Source organism: Eumetopias jubatus, unplaced genomic scaffold (genome assembly GCF_037043125.1).
Source record: "Eumetopias jubatus isolate StellerSeaLion01/CBP00866 unplaced genomic scaffold, mEumJub1_p1.0 scaffold_3, whole genome shotgun sequence".
In the NCBI taxonomy this organism is placed as follows: Eukaryota; Metazoa; Chordata; class Mammalia; order Carnivora; family Otariidae; genus Eumetopias; species Eumetopias jubatus.
The window spans coordinates 19755978-19775133 of record NW_028274809.1 but is presented as its reverse complement, the minus strand read 5'-3'; the positions used below and the strand labels follow the sequence as shown (position 1 = coordinate 19775133).

Here is a 19156-nt window from a genome sequence, read left to right as displayed (position 1 = left end):
ATCATCGTTATAGAATACTGAAAAAAATAGAAGCATAAAAAAGAAGCATACTTTCTAAAAAGTATACCTGATCTAAATAGTAATTAAAATTCGGAGCTACAGTCTCAAGCAAAAAATGAAATAACATGCACAAATTTGGGAAAATGTAACAGAAAAATAAAATTTTAAATGCAAAATGAAAATGCTAGAAATTCTCCTATATAAATATCTGGTAATTAACACTACAGAAAAGTCAGTGTGTGTCTATGGCATGAACGCTGACAATGGATACCAAGAAAACATGTAACACCTGAGTTGGTATTAAATAGCAAACAACTATAATTTTTTAAAATTTTACAAGGAAAATAGTGTATCAGATAATAATACAAAGTAGCCCTGCTACATCTTCATTTTCTAATATTTTTATTACATTTAAGTTAAAAAGCTCAATTAAAAGTCTGTCAACTCTAAAATATTAGTAATAAAGTTTCGATGTTAATAGAGCTGGAGAGTAACAGTAATAGTGGAAAACTCATTTTAAGCACTAGATTATTTCTTAAGGTCTATTAAAACATTTTAAAAAATCAAAACATTTTAAATGAAAGGGTATTAAGAAGGGGCAGGGGAATCTGATAATACTGTATATGATTTTCTACAGTACTTGCTGTCTTCGTAGCAAGAGTAAAACCACGGAATAAGTCTCATACAGAGAAAGACAAATATCTAAGACTTATATAACAATATGATTCTTTCCAATTATAATTTAAATCCTCCTTCTCTGCTAGCCATATTCTTTTGTGGAAACTTTAGGGTTTTCTACATATAGAATCATATCATCAGAGAACAGAGATAATTTTACTACCTCCCCTTCTACGCCCAATGTGGGGCTTGAACTCATGACCCAAAGATCAAGGGTCACATGCTTTCCAGACTGAGCCAACCAGGCGCCCCTACTTCTTCCTTTCTAAATTAGATGAATTTCATTTCTATTTCTTGCCCAAGTGCCCTGGCTAGGACTTCTAGTATTATGTTGGATAGGAGGAGAGGGCATCCTTGCCTTGTTCCTTATCTTAAAGGAAAATCTTTCCACTTTTCATTGTTGAGTATAGCTGTGGGCTTTTCATATACGGCATTTTAAGGTAGTTTCCCTCTATTCCTAGTTTGTTGAGTGTTTTTATCGTGAAAGTGTTTTGAATTTTATCAAATGCTTTTTCTGTATGAAGAGGATAACATGGCTTTTGTCCTTCATTCTCTCATTTGGTGCATCACATTGATTTTTCATATGTTGAACCATCCTTGCATTCCAGAAATAAATCCCACTTGGTCATAGTATATAATCCTTTTTTTAAGATTTTATTTATTTGAGAGAGAGAGTGTGCATGCGATGGGGGGAGGGCAGAGGAACAAGCAGACTCATGCTGAATACCGAGCCTGATGGGGCGGGGGGGGCCTCAATCCCATGACTCTGAGATCATGACTTGAGCCAAAATCAACAGTGGGATGCTTAACTGACTGAGCCATGCAGGTGCCCCGGTATATAATCCTTTTAATGTACTGTTGAATTCACTGCCAGTATTTTGTTGGGGATTTTTCTATCAATATTCATCAGTGATATGGATCTACTACTATCTAGTAATATTCTTTTATAACTGTTAATGGCAAACCCTGGGAAGATTAGTGCTCACCTGCATGAAGTCTGTTTTGATGGACTGCATCTAGAAACAACCTCATTTCCTCTGCATCCTTACTTGGTACTTTGTCAATAGATAAGAAGCTGTTATCCTGTAGAGTTAACATTAGGCGGCTTTGTTTCGCTCCACTGGGTCGAAGCACCACATTTTTAATGTTATGACTTAACTAATTAATACAAAAGGAAAATTATGTTTCTGTTAAAAATGTATGATAACAAAGTATCATAAAGTAAGTTATACTTTATACTTTCTAAATTACATTTCTTAGTCTTTCCTGTATTAATTTAGGGTTTTTCCCCCCAACCAAAAAGAGTTCCCATTTCTTGATACACTTAAATCAAAGATTTTACTTTTAGGAAAAGCAAACACCTACTATTAAAAATTATTTTACAAAGTAACCCTAGCACTATTGATTTTATGGTAGGGAATTGCATATTTTCAGGTATAGTTATAAAGCTATAAAAACTAGTGAGTTAACAATTTACAGAGCCTAGATGGTTACACTAGCACTAGTTTAGAAAGCCATATTGTGCTAGAGGCTTTCTTTTTCTCCCCCGCCCCCCTTTTTTAAACCTGTAAACTATCTGGCAATTGGTTCAGGTAGCTGTAATTTCAAAGGATTTATTAATCCAAACTATATTCCGGAAAAGAATTCCACCTCTCAAAAACAAATCAAAATAAACCTTTATCAATATAAGAAAGCATCCTTTTCTTTATATATATATGTATATATGTATATGTATACACACACACACACACACACACTTTTTTAAAGACTCTTATTTTTAAGTAATCCCTACTCCCAATATGGGGTTCTTACAGCCTTGAGATCAAGAGTCTGATGCTCTACCCACTAAGCCAGCAGGCACCCCCATCTTTCTTTTTTTAACTGTCTAAGCAGGCTCATTTAACTTTCATACAGTCATGAAGATCATGAGCACTCTGGAAACTCTTTTAGCTTACTTCTTCCATTCCCTAGAACTGGTTCAATAATTTGTCTTATACTCTTCCAGATTCTGGGTATGTATCATGAAGTGATAACTTTTATTTTCTCTTGGCTGAAATTTTTCCAAGACCAAACTGAAATCTTACAGTTTACTACCTAAATAATTCTTGCCAATTAGGCATCTTTATTCTCTAATGTGCTCCCTCAGCAGGCATATACAAAGGTTTCAAAAGCTGCCTTTTGCTGAAGACATACCCTTTGAATAACATTAAGAAAGAATACCATTTTATATTTTTTAAACTAGAATTGATCTGTCAATTCTAGTTTAAATATTTTAAATAGGAATGCAAATATAATTTTATCAGACTTAATTTATATTCAAGTTTTAAATTATACGTGTGTGTGTGTATATCTATCTATCTATCTATCTATCTATCTATCTATTCAAAGCAGGTCTTAAATTCATGTCCTTGAGTAAAAATTCTGTAAAACACAATAGTTTCAGAGGGTTTAACTCCAAAATATTTAAACAAGGAGCTTAATATGCAAAAGAAAAGAGATCACATAAAACCACTATTTCAGTCAGTATACCACTTTTTAAAAATGAAAGTTAAATACATAAGGGGAAAAGCTTGTTCATAAACAAGATGAGAGAATAATCTTGAACCTGAGGTCTTCAACAACTGAAAATCCTATCAAACCCATAATTTTATTAACCACCATACGGTGAGGCCTTCCATCTTTCCTCCAAGTCCAGACCTCTCTGTTGGAGTTCCAGTCCTGTTTACCTAATGCCTATTAGATACCAACATCTGAATGCCTGACACCTCAAACAACTAATTTCTCTTAATCCTCCCACCCCAATTCTTTCCCTCTGCTCCCTACCAAGACATGAAAGGCACTGCCATCCACTCAGAAACTTGGGAATCTCCCAAGTCTTTTCTTTCTCACCCCCCTAAATCTAATGAGTCAAGTCATCTTGAAATCTCTTCAAATCTATTCTTTCCTCCTGTTTCTTCCTACTGTCCTATCCTTTGATTAGGACTTTTATTCTTCATCTAAATTCCCACAACCTCCTCCTATATGTCCTTATTCTTCCACTATCTCTTGAAATAAAGTCATCTGCCTAGCCCCTAAATGAATCTGAACTTGAGATTCTTGACTCCTTAGAATCTAAGCTCCTCTTAGTATGACAAATAAGATACTTCAAGATCTGGTTCATATCTAGCTCTTCAGCCTCTACTTCTGCCACACACTCCCTACTGCCCGTTTATTTTTAAATAATTTTTCTGGTTCCCTGAGGGTTGATTCACGCTTGCATGTGTATGTCCATGGACAGAAATCACCTCTACCCTACCTCCACTGTTTGGCAAACTCCTATTTATCCTCTAAATGCTCAGGACACAAACCACTCTCTTCTTTGCGTTACTTCAATGTCTCTGAAATATTTTTACATCTGAAAATGCTTCTGATTACGCTTAAGTAAGAAGAAAAGCATCTCATTCAGCTCTGTATTATTAAGCCTTGGTACAGTATCCACCACAGTAATCTGTAGGTGGTTAGCAAAATAAATGCTGAACAGGAACTGATCTAGAACTGCAATGAGGCTGGAATCACAGGCAGAATCCTCATACTCCTAAAGAACTATGTTTTCTTAAATATTTAAATATTTACCGACTGCTAATTTGGGCTGAGGACTGAGAAACCAAATCTCTATTTGAAAAGGAATCTTTCTTTCATTGAGATGAGCAATTAGTAGATACATGTATGTGGCAGAAACTACTATTGTTTCCATTACCCATGTCACCACCTCCAATCTACACCTCCAATCTATTTAAGAGTATCTTTGATACACAAAATTATAAGCAATTTATTTTCATAGTTCAAAAGCAAACAGAAATGGAATTTTTACCCCAGCTCTAGGGTTCTCAAGCATAAAATTTCATAAACTGTTATTCAAGAGAGTACTTCAGTTTAGAATATTATACTTTTGTATTATCTAATTAACAAATACAGAATTTTAAAGTGCAGAAAAATATATTGCTTTCTTAAATTCAAATCGTATCAAGATAAGCAGCTCTTAGCTGCAAAGAATAAAGAGTATAGAAGTAAAAACAAAATTAACTATTTTTTGCAGTGGTAAAATGATGAAATTCTTCAAAAGTTTACAATTAGAAGAAAACAGCAGTAAGGATGACCTTGAATAATCATCCTTGAATGGCCCATACCACAACCTTTGCAGGATTATTTAGGAAGGAGGCATTAGGTTTTAGAAGACTCTACTAAGTGTTATTAAAAGCTAATACTACACAGTGATGAATCTATTATATATACTAAAGAAAAAAGGGGAATAACTAAAAAGTTATCCTAATGTGGTTTTTAAAATAGCTTGATAGAAAAGTATCCAAACTCAGTTCTTCTCAGCTTCCTCCTAGTTTTCTTTTCAATAATGGTGACTACTTCCTGCTCTTTATTATACACCATCAATGACAGTGTTGAATAATTCATAAAATATGCACACAAAACTATTAGTGTCCTGGAAATAAGAAGAAATGTTAATCTAGGAGGAGGGCAACCATTATACTTACTATGGTACAGGGAAGGTATTCACTAAAGGCTGTGATTTCAAGATCTATTCCACATCAAACTATGGTAATACCTGAAATATCCTTGGAATTCCTCCAGTGTTGTAGTGAACTACCAGGCTGACTTTATTCTCTTTTTCCACAATTTCAAAGGACCCTTCTTTCCATTTTGTAATTCCAGTCTGCATACTTCGAATTCTGATAGGACCGTGTATCTTCAGAGGAGACATACTTTCTTTAAAAATAAATTGCTTCTAGCCAAATTAAAAAGCAAAAATACACCTTCACCTGACAGATTCTATGGAAGAAAAATAAAATAGTAAGTCACAATTTCCTAAGATAAGAGTGATTAAGAGTTTGACAGAGCATTTAATAAACCATGTTATGTCCTTTTCTCTATTTCAATACACTTTTTATTAACCAACCTCAAAGGCCTTGATTAGCTGATAGGCACAAGAAAGACAACTAAATGTCACCGAATGTCAGTGACTAAATCTACCCACCTTTATTTCTTCTCTACATTTTCCCTTCTTTGCCATATGTCCAGGATCTATGCCCTATTAGTGCCTAAATTTTCAATTTTGCACCAATAACCGATTGCTGCCACTAAAGGCATGTCAATCAGGAATACTAAAGATTCCATTGTTAAAGTGATTGCCCACAGCAGTATAACCAGCTTTTATCTTCCTTCATGAATGCTAAAGGGTCCTGAATTTCAAATGTAAGTTAAAAAATATTTTCAGTCAGCTGACTCCATTTTTGAATGGAGTTCTTCCCCAAATATCAAATCCTATCACAAAACAACTCCTTCTCCCAGTCAGTAGTATAAGCATATCCACATGTACTGAAGACACTAAATGAATAAAAAAAATCGTTAAGAATAATCAAATTAATTTAACTTCCAGAATTATACTGAGAAAGTAATTTATTCTTTAGGCAAAACTAACAGAAAAAACCTCTCTTCCTAAGAACCAACCTAGCACTGATGCTTAATACTACCATAAAGTGGAAAGAATTTTTAGCAATTTTATTTCTGACAAACATTCAAATTTCTGAATGAACTTCTAAATACTTAAAAATTACTTATATCAATAACAATATCTAAAACCTTCAAACTAGCTTACCAAATATCAGCAAGTAAATACAATTATAGCAAAGAATGTTAGTGTTATGTATTATACCCATATATATAAACATACGCACAATCCTCTAAAATTATTAAAACATTTTATTTATACTTTTTTCAAATCTCTAAAAACAGTGCTAATACAGGGGTGCCTGGGTGGCTCAGTCAGTTGCACATCTGCCTTTGGCTCAGGTCGTGATGTCAGGGACCTGGGATTGAGCCCCTACATCGTCATGGGGCTCCCTGCTCAGTGGACAGCCTGCTTTTCCCCCTCTTCAAATAAATAAGTAAAATCTTTGAAAAAAATAAAAAAACATTGCCAATACAGACTCTTGCTTATAATTTAAGAAATTAAAAATCATACTTTGCCTCTGCCTAAACAACTAGAAAAGCTTAAAAAAAGTAGTATACAAAAGAAAAACACAGGAGACCTATTAGGAACCAGCTGTCCCTAATTTATAATTTCCCTTTCTAACTATTAGTTTTCTCAAACGTAAACAGGAATAGCAAATGCCATAGTATTGCATAACTAAGTGAAATAGCACACATTAGGCACCCAACAGACAAAAGCTTTAATATGAATGAAATTAGTGTCTACTTTCTGAATTTATTCCTTGCCTGCAACACCTTTCTCCAAAGACCTCCGATAAATAAGCTGTTAATAGGGGTTGAACTCAACTGCCTATTGGGGCCAGGCAGGTGACATGACTTAAGCAGGCAAGCTATGAAAACTACCACTGAAATCTAACTAATTTTACCATGTAGAATTAGTTAACCCAGTTATTGCCAGATCATTGACCTTTTCAAGAAAATGAGTTCCAAATATTTATGTAAAACTGCCCATTTTAAATTTTGGGCAATGAATTCAAATTTATTTTTAAAAGCTACAAATCAAACAAAACCCACCTATAGGCAGGATACAGCCTGGGGCCCTCTAGTTTGAGGCCTCTAGGTACTGTATATCAAATAACTGGGAATAAAATTTAAAAAGAGATGTGAAAACACTTTGAATAGTTAAAAGGTGTTATGCATTTTAAGTCCTCCATTACTATTCACTCATCTTATCAAATTTTTTGAATGCCTACTTTGGCCAGATTTAGATAGGATAATTTACTAGGGATATGAATCCATTAAAGTAACAGAGTCCACTACTGTTTATAGACCTGTTAACATGGCACTGCTCAAACTAGTAACTACAGAATTTTGGACCAGCAATGTGTTTGTATACTTTTTTTGCAATTAATAATTTGGTGCTTCATTGTCTAGATGTGTCCTTAGACTTTTTTCCACTTTGCTCTCAACACTGCCAAGAATATGTGACCCCTCTCCTACCCCAGTTGTCCATCCAGAAACATAAGAATTATCTTTGATTTCTCTTGACAATTACTGGTATTGGATTGGAAATGGAAGATCATGGTAGAGTCCTGTCAATTCTACCTCCATACACCTTTCCGACATCTTTATCATAATGAACTGTAGATCAAATCACATCATTCTCCTCCTTAATATCATTCAATAGCTACCCACCGCCCTCACAATAAAATCTAGACTAATTAACATGACATAAACACCTTTCATGATCCAGACCCTAATTACTTCTTTATCCCCAGCAAGCCCTCTAAATCCAGTCATCTGAACTAAATAATTTCCCCCCAAAAGCCTTATGTTCTCATGCCACTATACCTTTGCATGCACTGTGGTTCATCTCTGGAGAATTTGTATGGACTCTCCCCATCCCCCAAAACCCCCCTTGATTTCTTCTCTTGGCTATAAAATCAAGGCTCAGCTGAGATGTTATCTTCTTTAAGAAGGCTTTCCTAGCTACCTTTCACTTTTTCTCTCACCCCATTACCACACTGAGACTGTTTCAAGCTTCTGTATTCTCCTGCTTACCCTGTCTTACTTCTAGTATAACAATGTATCATAAACTGTTTACTTCTTTGACTCTATCTACACTTTGCTATTTGAAGACAGGGAATATGTTCTTTAAACTCTGAGTCCCCATTATGATAGCGTCTGACACACAAGAAACAAACTTATTATTCAAGGATAATGAAATCAGCACTATCAATTCTATTCAATTTGCTGTTAAAATATACAACAGCAGATAATGAAACCATAAATCCTTCTTAAATATAGGATTATATTTACTAAGCTCTTTATAAAAGTATCACTATACACTGTACTACATATAACTCATCTTTTGAACACTGCATCTAAGTCTTTTCTATGTGCATCTGAATTTCTCTACTAAATGCAAAGTTGTCCTCATATCTTATCAAAATTCAATGAGAGGGGTGCCTGCATGGCTCAGACGGTTAAGCATCTGCCTTCAGCTCAGGTCATGATCCCAGAGTCCTGGGACAGAGCCCCACATCCAGCTTCCTGCTCAGCAGGGAGCCTGCTTCTCCCTCTACCTCTGCTGCTCCCCCTGCTTGTGCTTGCTCTGTCAAATAAATAAATAAAATCTCTTAAAAAAAATTCAATGAGAAAAATCATTTGTGGAAGAACAAGAATATGCAGTTACAGAATGCATTAAAACAAAAACATTAGTAAACTTGCTTAAACTGGGATTTATATTATTCATTGCTCAGTGAAACTCCACTTTAAGAGTTCTACCAAATTCCCTCACCTTTCCTTATATGTCATTATGGGTCAGGGTACCAAATTAAGAGAGAATACAAAACTCCGTTATCTTAGTGTTTTCTTTACAGACCAAAAGTAATTAACGTCACCTTAAATTCCTCTAACAAAACATATCTTTAAAAATTACATTATTTAACAAAACTGGAGGTGAAGAATTCGAAGTTCACTAAAGCACATGAGAAATAAATTTTAGGGCACCTGGGTGGCTCAGAAGGTTAAGCATCTGCCTTCAGCTCGGGTCATGATCCAAGAGTCCCAGGACTGAGCTCCACGTCTGGCTCCCTGCTCAGCGGGGAGTTTGCTTCTCCCTCTTCCTCTGCCCCTCCCCCTGCTCCTTCTCTCTCTCTCTCACTCTCTCAAATAAAATCTTAAAAAAAAATAAAAAATTTTATTGTTTACTTCTGTTTTATTTTTACTTATTTATTTTATTAGAGCGAGAAAGCACAAGCAGGGGGAGTGGCAGGCAGAGCAGGCAGAGCGAGAAGCAGGCTCCCTGCTGAGCAAAGAGCCTGATGGGGGACTTGATCCCAGGACCACGGGATCATGACCTGAGCCAAAGGCAGATGCTTAACCAACTGAGCCACCCAAGCATCCCTGGTTACTTCTGTTTCTATATACAATTTCTCTGTACAATTCTCAAACATTTTTTTTTTAAAGATTTTATTTATTTATTTGACAGAGAGCACAAGCAGGGGGAACAATAAAGGGAGAGGGAGAACTGGACTCCCCACCGTGCAGGGAGCCCAATGTGGGGCTTGATCCCAGGGCCCTGGGATCATGACCTGAGCCGAAGGCAGACGCTTAACCATCTGAGCCACCCAGGCACCCCAAATTCTCAAACATTTTGATGCTAACTTTTTGGGTTTTTTTAAAGATTTTATTTATTTATTTGACATAGAGACAGTGAGAGAGGGAACACAAGCAGGGGGAGTGGGAAAGGGAGAAGCAGGCTTCCCGCCGAGCAGGGAGCCCAATGTGGGGCTCGATTCCAGGACCCTGAGATCATGACCCCAGCCAAAGGCAGTTGCTTAACCAACTGAGCCACCCAGGTGCCCCTTGATGCTAAGTTTTAAGTGTATGAAATTTTACTTCAGATACTGAACACTTCCTTAACCATTTCTACTAGCAATCTTTCTTTCCTCTAAGGAAAAAAAAAAAAACCCTAAAAGGTACGGGACATAAAATTTGTAGAGCCAACAAAACTTTTTCTTAATCCCTTAATTTAGTCCATTCCCGGCTCTTGCACTAAATGAATTAACTATATCTACTTTTGTACATTCATTATACTATCAAGGTTTGCCCTATTCCGTTAAGAGAAAAAAAACTAATTTTGTTTTTCAGTATGTAGCATGATCCAGTGCTAACAGTTAAACTTTCTATGAACCTAGGACAGTGAGGTTTATTTGAACTCTATAATGTTAATTCCCTATTAAAGCAACATTATTAAGACAAAGTATAACAAAATCAAATTATTCTTTAAGTAGGTCCAAAGAGATTCCTCTTTACCTTTTTTCACAATTATTAAAATTACCGTTCAACTTTGAGCATTCTATGAAAGCACAATCAATAATACTGACAAATATGTTTCTGTACCCTATACAGTTATTTAAATGCACGTATTTTAGGTATTGCTCTGAAAACATCCTTATCTAGGGGGTGTTTTGTGGTAAAGCAAGCATGCTAAAATGAAACCATTACTACAAAATAGAAGATAGAAAACTGTTAATTCTAGCCAATTTGCATACTCTTGGAAACATACATCCAAAATAGAAACATTACTTACTTTTCAGTGACTTTTACTGAAAAACCCTATGTAATAACAATTCACCTTTATTCTGATCCTTGTGCCAAAGGCAATGCACTCTTCTTGGGGAACTACTCATATTTTGCAGCTATGCCAGTTCTCCGGAAGCCATCAACTCAGCTAAAGAAAATATAAGTGTGCCTTTTTAAAAGAATCCAATTTACAAAATTAAAACAAACCAAAAAAAGAAAGCAATTGTTTATACAACAAAGATGAACTTTTTGATTATTTAAAAACTACAAACTACCTTACTGAAAACATTTAAAATATAATGCTTAAGATACACACATATACACACAATCAATAAACTTTAGGGATATATCTGCTGTGCAAAATGAGGGATTTCAGGCCTGTACCTTATCCTTTGTGTTCTTGGTGTATTTATCCCTGCTACATTTTGAAACTAAGAAGACAGTGAAAAAGAGTATATTCTTTGTTGACTTTATAAACATTGTTACATAATGATGTCTTAAGTCTTAAGATACCATTTCCATGATGTGTTGATACAAATTTCAAAAGGTAAATTTTGTTTTTACTTTTCTTCATGGGTTTTGTTTCTCAAATTTAGGCTAAGCCTCAGTTTTCCCTGAAGTTCTAACCAAACATCTTTCACTGCCCTCTTGAATGCTATAATATCAACTTTAAACTCATTTGTTCACTTAGTAAAAAAATGACTTAGCTACTTTAATTTGATAGCACTGTGGAAAGAATACCAACATGAAGATGATATAGTCCATGCCCTTGTTATTGGAGGCTCCCAGACTTGTCTACATTTTTCTTCCACCATCATTCAGGCAAAGAAAATTTAGCATCAGCTTTACCCTCATTCTCATTCATCTAAAACCCAGCCTCTTCATAGCTGCTACCCTGATTCAGAAACTCATTTTGCCATCACTCCCACCTAATGTTTATTATGCAATTATTTACTAAGCATAGTGCTAAGTACCATGCATGCATTATTTCATTTAATTTTCCCAATAATCTTATAAGACAGGGATTATTATCTTTGTTTTACAGATGAGGAAACTGAGGCTTAGAAAGATTAAGTTAATTTATCCATGGTTACAGACTCATTAAGAGACAAAACTAAGTCTAACACCAGAACCCACGTTTTTAACCACTACCACATTGCATCCTCATCAATGACTTGCAGCAACAATCACTTTCCAGTCTCCATTCTCTCAGGATGATTCTATCCAATGAATCCTGTACCCTACCATACCCTTTCTAAAGAACTACTCTCTCTCTTACCAAGTGAAGCGTGCACTACCTGTCTCCTTAACCTTCTCCTAAGTGAAGGGCGGGGCAGGAACCTTATTTCTTTTGTACTACAACAAAATACAAGCACTTAGTAAGTGCTAAATACTTGTTACTGAAGCCAATTCATCCCCATTTTTTTTTAAATTTTATTTTACTATGGTAAAAATACTTGATATGAGATCTATCCTCTTAACAAAACCTTAAATGTACAATATGATATTGTTAACTATAGGTACCATGCTGTAGAGCATATCTCTAGAATGTTTTCATCCTGCTTAACTGAAACATTCTCCCAAAATTTTTAACAGACCACTACACATAAAATAAATCCAAATGCCTGTGTTTGGCACTCATACACTTCCTATATTTATTTCCTATTTTTCAACACAAATTCTGTTCTATATACACAAATTATTAAATTTTAATATTTTCCACATCCACCAATAACTTAAATGTGGAATTTTACTTTGTTTTTGAAATCCTCATCCTCACTATGCTCATAGTTTAACCTGTTGTTAAAATATATAAACCACTGCTCTGATTTCTAAGAGCTTTCTTTCCTAAAAAGATCCATAAAACAAATGCACAGAGATAAAATTAGTATATGACTAAAAAGGAGAAATCGACCTAGATAAAGTTTATCTTCAATTCAGAGTCTAAAATCTGAATGATTTTTATGACCTAAGAATGAGTAAAATCATCCATAGCCAGAAAACTCTTGGGTTTTTCTTTTGTGTCCTTTGTCTGAAGAGTGAAAAGGTGCTTGTCATCAGATGACAAGATTTAAACTAGTGCTTCCAAAAGACATGATGGTTCCTAAAACAAGCTCCAGTTTACTTATTCACTTAACAAATTCTTGAGAAATAAAAATGAAATAGTTACTAGCATATATTCTAATAGGAGACAGGCTTTAAATAATCACACAATATATAATTACAAGTTCTAAAAAATGATATAAATATAAAGTACAGGGCATGACAAGACATTATAATAGAGTATCTAAGATGTGGGGGTAGAGGGCAGAGGCAAAGGTTAAGCTAATATTAAAGAATGAGTTAATTGGGGATGGTCATGCTGGAACAATCAGCAAGTGCAAAGGCCCTGTAGCTGGAAAATAACTTGGTGTGACTAAGGAAATGAAAAGCAGTGTAGCTAGAGTTTAGTGAGCAAGAGGAGGCTGGAACAAGATGAAGCTAGTGAAGCCAGTAAGAATCAAGTTATGTAGAATCCTGTAGACCACAGTAAGTATTTTGAATTTTACCCTAAATGTAATGCACGTTAGTTTAGTGATGGGAAATCCACTGAAGTTTTTTTTTTTTTAGATTTATTTATTTGACAGCGAGAGACAGCAAGAGAGGGAACACAAGCAGGGTGAGTGGGAGAGAGAGAAGCAGACTCCCTGCTGAGCAGGGAGACTGATCCCAGGACCCTGGGATCAGGACCTGAGCAGAAGGCAGCCGCTTAACGACTGAGCCGCCCAGGTGCCCCACCACTGAAGAGTTTTAAGCAGAGAAATAACATGTTACTGTTGAATGAAGAAGTGATATAGTTTATTTGGGTTTGGGGAGGAGAGTAAAAGAAGAAGAATGAAAGAAAATAGGGCAGACAAGAAAATACTGAAGTGATTCCGCTTATAACAATTACAATAACAATTAAGCCCACTGGCTATTTACTGTGTGCCATGTGCCATTTAATCCTCATAACAATCAAATAAGGTGATTATTATTCCCATTTTACAGATGAGAATATAGGGACCAGTGACATTAAGTCCGGGTGAACGAAGATTGTGGCTTGAACTCAAAAAGTGATACTGAAGATGTACAGAAATACATTCAGACGTACAGATGACCCTTGAACAACATGGATTTGAAATGCATGGAATTACATATACATGATTTTTTTCAATAAATACAGTACCGTAAATGTATTTTTTCTTATTTTCTTAACACTTCTTTTGTCTAACTTACTTAATTCTAAGAATACAGCGTAAAATACACATAGCACAGATTACGTATTAAGTAACTATTTATGCTATTAGTATTCCAGCCAACAGTAGGCTATTAGTAGTTAGATTTGAGAAGAGTCAGAAGTTATATATGGATTTTCAACTGTAAGGGGTCTGTGCCCCTAACCCTTCAGCTATTCAAGGATCAACTGTATTGGATATAGAATAAATAGAACTTAAAAATACATGGGATAAAGGAGAGGTCAAGAATGGATTTCAAGTTTCTAGCTTATGTAAGTGGATAAATAAATGAATATGCCACTTAATGAAAGAGATACTGAAGAACAAAGAATTTGGTATACAGAAAGAAAAATTAAGACTTTGGTTTTAGATGTATTATATTTGAAATTCCTAAGAAAAAAATCAAGTGGAGATGTTAAGCAGACAACTGGTTATTTAGATCTTGAGCTGAAAATAAAGGGAAAAGGATGGAAATTAAAATTCTTAAGTCTTCAATATACAGGTGGAATTTAAAGCTTAGGGCAAAAGAGTAAAAGGTGAACAAGACCCTAGCACTGAACCCAGATATTCCATTTCACTCCATCAAACATCTCTCACTGGGATCATCGATTACTTTGATGTCACCAGGCTTTACAGTCCTCATTCAACTTTACCTTTCAACAGAATTCAACACTATTGATTAATTCTTTCATCTCTTTTACAGAAGACTTGCCCTCCTCTATACAGTTATTAAACACCAAGAATCCCTCCGTGCTCCATCCTGGGTCGGTTTTTTTCTAGCACTACACTCTCATTAGGCAATTTCATCCACATGCATAGCTTCAGTTACTATCAACATGGCAGATGACATATATACACTAGTTTATACAGCCTGCCCAGAATTCTCCTCTGAGCTCCAACCCAGTATATCCAACTGCTTCCTTGACAGTCTGTCTTAGGCATCTTTTCCAGTTAGAGACTTGTCAGATACTGCCTACCCCACTAAAGGCATTTAAATAGAGCCGAAATTTTGAAAACGATTACTACAAAACCACTACAGGCCAATTCTCCAGAACACAGGATTTTGTCATCAATGATCATTCCCTTTCAAGGATCATGACCTAAAATAGGTAAACCTGACAACCTGATCTGATAGCTAGAAGATGGGGAGCAACCAAATGCACGACAAATATACAATTCATGCGTTTTAGTGAGAAATGGTTAGGAGAGGGAAGATGAAGAATGGTCAAGAGTGAATGTCCAAGGCCTGATGGGTGTGCGGCAACGGAAGTCACCTGAAGAGACAGCAGGCCTTGCTAAGGGGCAAGTGGCGGACGACGACAGCCCCCAGCGAAAAGGGGCCAGGTTTGGGTTGCGGAGCAAGAGCGTGACAGTAAGACCAGGTCAAAGGAGTGGGAAAGCCTGGGAGAAAACCCAAGAGGAGTACCTGTGAGGCCCTGGGGGCATCGAAGGGGTGGGGGTGAGCTGAGCAGCAACGGGGCGAACTCCAGAAGAGTGAACACCGAGTGGGCGGACCGCAAGGGGCGGGGGGGGAGGGGGACCCGGGGAAAACGGCTCATTTAAGAAGCTCGCCGCCGGGCGCGCCTTACCTGTGCCTTCGGTTCCGGAGCCCTGCACTGGCCTGCCGGAAGCACAGAGTCCGCGCGCAGGGGGAGGAGCCGGGGGTAAGGAAGGAAAGGGGCACCGGGGACGAAGGAGAGGGGCCGCTCACTCCCCCTACTCAGGGAGAGCGGCTGATGGCGGGAACTGTGACCACACGCAAACACGCACGCACGCACGCACACTCGACGCGACCAGACGAGGCGCGTGCGCGCAGGCCTGCAAACTCCGCCCCTCCTGAGCCTTCGTCCCGCCCCAGCACAGAGCGAAGTCTGGCCGAGACAGCCCCGCCCCCGCCGTGAAGTAGTACGCATGCGCACTCTCCACTTCGCGCTTTGTGGCCCTCCCATCCTTTCCCTCCTACACAGCCCAGTCGGGCATGCGCACTACTGGTCCTCCGAGACCACTTGGCTTTTCCCGCCCTTCACTGGCCTCTGGAGGAGAGTCAGAGTTCACGCCCCTCTCTGGGGAATACCTGCTCGAAGACAGAGGATGCGGGGACTAGTAGGTGGCGGACGTCCTTCTGGCCCAGAATCTTAAGGGGCAAAGGACATACTCTGGGACTATTAACTCCACCGAGAACTAGGAGGCGGGAAGAGGTGTGTGGGCGGGGTCAGAGGTGAAAGGTCATAGGCCTGCGAAGGGGGCGGAGCAAGCCGGAGGCGGATGGCGGCTGCCGCGGCTGTTCATCTTTGGCGGCAGAGTCACTGAAACGGGGACGCTGGTCCGACGCGTCCGGCACTGGGAGAAGAGCGGCGGCCGCTCCCAACATGCACAGCCTGGCTACGGCTGCGGTGAGTGGGCGTTCCAGCCTGGGCCCAGACCCCCTCCTTAGCTCTGCGTTTCGGCCTGCTGTCCCAGGAACCCCACGTCGGGCCCGGAGTCCAGCTCCTCCTGCCCTCAATCTGCGAGGTCCCGGCCTCCTCCTCATCGCGCCTTGACTGTGGTGGAGCCGGCCCCCACTTTCCTCTCCGGTCAGCTCTCGCGGCCTCCTACGCCGCGTATCTCGTTCTTTTCCGGCCCCGGGGCCTGGTCCCGCGCCGGAGCGCCTCCCTCGCGGTCGGGGCAGGCCATTCATTGATTCATTTGCGTTGACCAACAGTTTCAGGGTGCCGGTTGCGTGCTGGGCGTCGGCGGCGGTGAGGGGGAATTCCGTGGTCAGTCTGACACGGCCCTTGCTCTCAGAACTCACTGCCCCGGCACTTCGCAGCGGGAAGGAAATGGCTTCTAACTCACACCACTTGCTTTACAGGTGGAAAATTTGAGACCGGGAGAAGTGAATAATTATTACGTCTGATTACGGTTCTCTGCGCTTAAAACCTTTCCCCCACATCTCTAAAATGAGATCTTAAAAAAAAAAACAAAACGGATCGTGTAATTCACCTATCTGAAGTAATTTTTTGGCTTCCGTTGCATTTAGATAAAATCCAGACTCCTTGCTGTGGCCTGTAAGGCGTTCCCTGTACCATAGGGTCCTTACCGACGTTTGCGGTCTAGCGTAAGCTCCAGCCATACGGGCCGCCTGTCTATCCCTAATACCTGCGCTTTTCCGCTCCACTTGGACTTTCTGATCTCTATTCCTGGGATGCTCTTCTTACCACATACCGTACCCCCAACTGCACACGCACATACACGCACAACATGTGGGTGTAACTGGCTCCTCTTCCCTGGGGTCTCTGCCTAAATCTTCCTAGAGTAACCTTCTCTGACCACCCTATTTAAAGAAGTTCTGTAACCCCCAACTTTTCTCTGTTAAAAATATCTTTCTCAGCGCTGATCTCAATTTTGTCATTTTTGTATTTACTTGTTTGTTGACTTTCTACCTCTTAAGGGCAAGGATGGAGATCCTTTGGGTCCTGTTTACATGGTTACCCCAAGTGCCCAGACAGTTCCTGGCACAAAGTAAGGGCTCAAATACTTTGCTGGATGAAAAAGTATAGATGAGGGAGGTGACTACTGAGAACACATAGCCATAATGGGAAAATGAAATCATGATTTGAGCACACTCTTCTGAAAACCAATCGCACTTTTTCTGTTCCGCCAAGATGAAGTGACTGAAGACAGGGTGGTATACTGACATTGCATTCTCAGGCAAAATGACCTAAATAGAGGACCAAAAAAAATGCTTTTACTTTAAATATAAAAAGTGAAAAAGTGTGCTGAATAAGATTGGACTGTAGAATACATTGTCATTTCCAGGGCCAGTGGCATCTCTACCGCCTGTCACCATGTTTCTAAGTGTTTGTAAGTACTCAGAGTGTATACCTTTACATCTTTCAATTAGGTAATTGCAGTTTACCCAGCTTTTTTGTTTCTTCTCCCAAACTATACATGTAATTTGGGAAGAAGCAAATCAGAAGATGAGGTTGCTGAGGGATACCTGGGTGGCTCAGTTGGTTAAGCATCTGCCTTCGGCTCAGGTCATGATCTGGGATCGAGTCCTGCATCGGGCTCCATGCTCAGCAAGGAGCCTGCTTCTCCCTCTGCCTGCCGCTCCCCCTGCTTGTGTGTGCACGCGTGCTCTCTCTCTGTGACAAATAAATAAAAATCTTTGGGGAAAAAAAGAAAGATTAGGTTGCTGCTGATAGGGGAGAGGCAGGTTACATAAGGGATTCTTCTAAGTTTGGCTTGTCCAGTTCCCAAAATCTGATTGTGTCTTCTCCAGACTTTGATACCAAACTGCTCTTTTCCTTGTTACTCTCTAAACTCTATACCTATTCAGCTCCTTTTATTTTCACTTGTTCCCGAGGGGCAGAGAGAGAGAGAGAGAGAGAGAATTTCAAGCACACTCCCTGCTGAGTGCAGAGCCCGACCCATGGCTCAATCCCACAACCCTGAGATCATGACCTAGGCCAAAATCAAGAGTTAGATGCTTAACCAACTGAACCACCCAGGTGCCCCAACCTAATGCGTCTTTTGAACAGCCATTAAAGCTGTGGTTCATTACTTATGATAAATATTCAATACTTCTTTCTTCAATTACATTTGCAGTGCTTTACACTGATTTAAAATTTAAGCTTTTAGATACATTTTCATCTGTTAATGCTATTGGGCTCCCACAGAAGCTCTGAAAAGTTCCTTTGTATCACTCATTCGCTAGACTATTTGGTCACTGAGGAAACTGAAGCATAGAAAAGTTGAGCCACCTCTTTCCCAATCCTTCATGCATTCTATTAGACTAAACTGCCTGTATTACTCTGATCTGGTAAGGGGACAGTCATGGTCTATATTACTGGAAACTGAGAAGAGTCCCTGGTAACATGCAACAGTGCCTGCAGTAATCTAAGCCACTTGAGAAGTTTTTTTTTTTTGCTTAATGATGATGAGTTTTATACTTGTGTGTACTTTTATTTATCTCTTTAAAATAACAGATACATCATCAGCTAGGGAGATAGTACTATCAAAGGAGGATATGATCACGTGAATGTAGGATTTTATTCACTAGAGGGAAGAACTGAGAATTTGGGAAGTATCTTAAATTTTGACTCTTGAGTAGTAGTTTATTAGGCTAGAAATGCAGAATATAGTAGACTCTTGTCATACTTTATAGCATA

The 19156-nt window shown here is 38.6% G+C and overlaps 2 protein-coding genes across 6 annotated transcripts in view; one reads left to right on the top strand and one right to left on the bottom strand.

Moving 5' to 3' along the window:
• The window catches only part of USP37 (ubiquitin specific peptidase 37), a 79048-nt gene extending 63297 nt beyond the window's left edge, over nt 1–15751 (bottom strand). For 3 of the 4 annotated variants that reach the window (XM_028092236.1, XM_028092238.2, XM_028092237.1), the window contains exons 1-4: nt 15593–15751; nt 10757–10897; nt 5276–5499; nt 1665–1836 (exon numbers count right to left, since the gene is read on the bottom strand). In XM_028092236.1, the coding sequence (XP_027948037.1) occupies nt 1665–1836; nt 5276–5431 (328 nt within the window). In that variant the 5' untranslated portion in view covers nt 5432–5499; nt 10757–10897; nt 15593–15751. The remainder of the gene's footprint in view (nt 1–1664; nt 1837–5275; nt 5500–10756; nt 10898–15592) is intronic. The other variant, XM_088021557.1, reaches the window with a different exon arrangement.
• A 239-nt stretch (nt 15752–15990) lies between these two features.
• Nucleotides 15991–19156, top strand: part of CNOT9 (CCR4-NOT transcription complex subunit 9) — a 30359-nt gene continuing 27193 nt past the window's right edge. The window contains exon 1 of one of the 2 annotated variants that reach the window (XM_028092205.2): nt 15991–16396. In XM_028092205.2, the coding sequence (XP_027948006.1) occupies nt 16373–16396 (24 nt within the window). In that variant the 5' untranslated portion in view covers nt 15991–16372. The remainder of the gene's footprint in view (nt 16397–19156) is intronic. The other variant, XM_028092204.2, reaches the window with a different exon arrangement.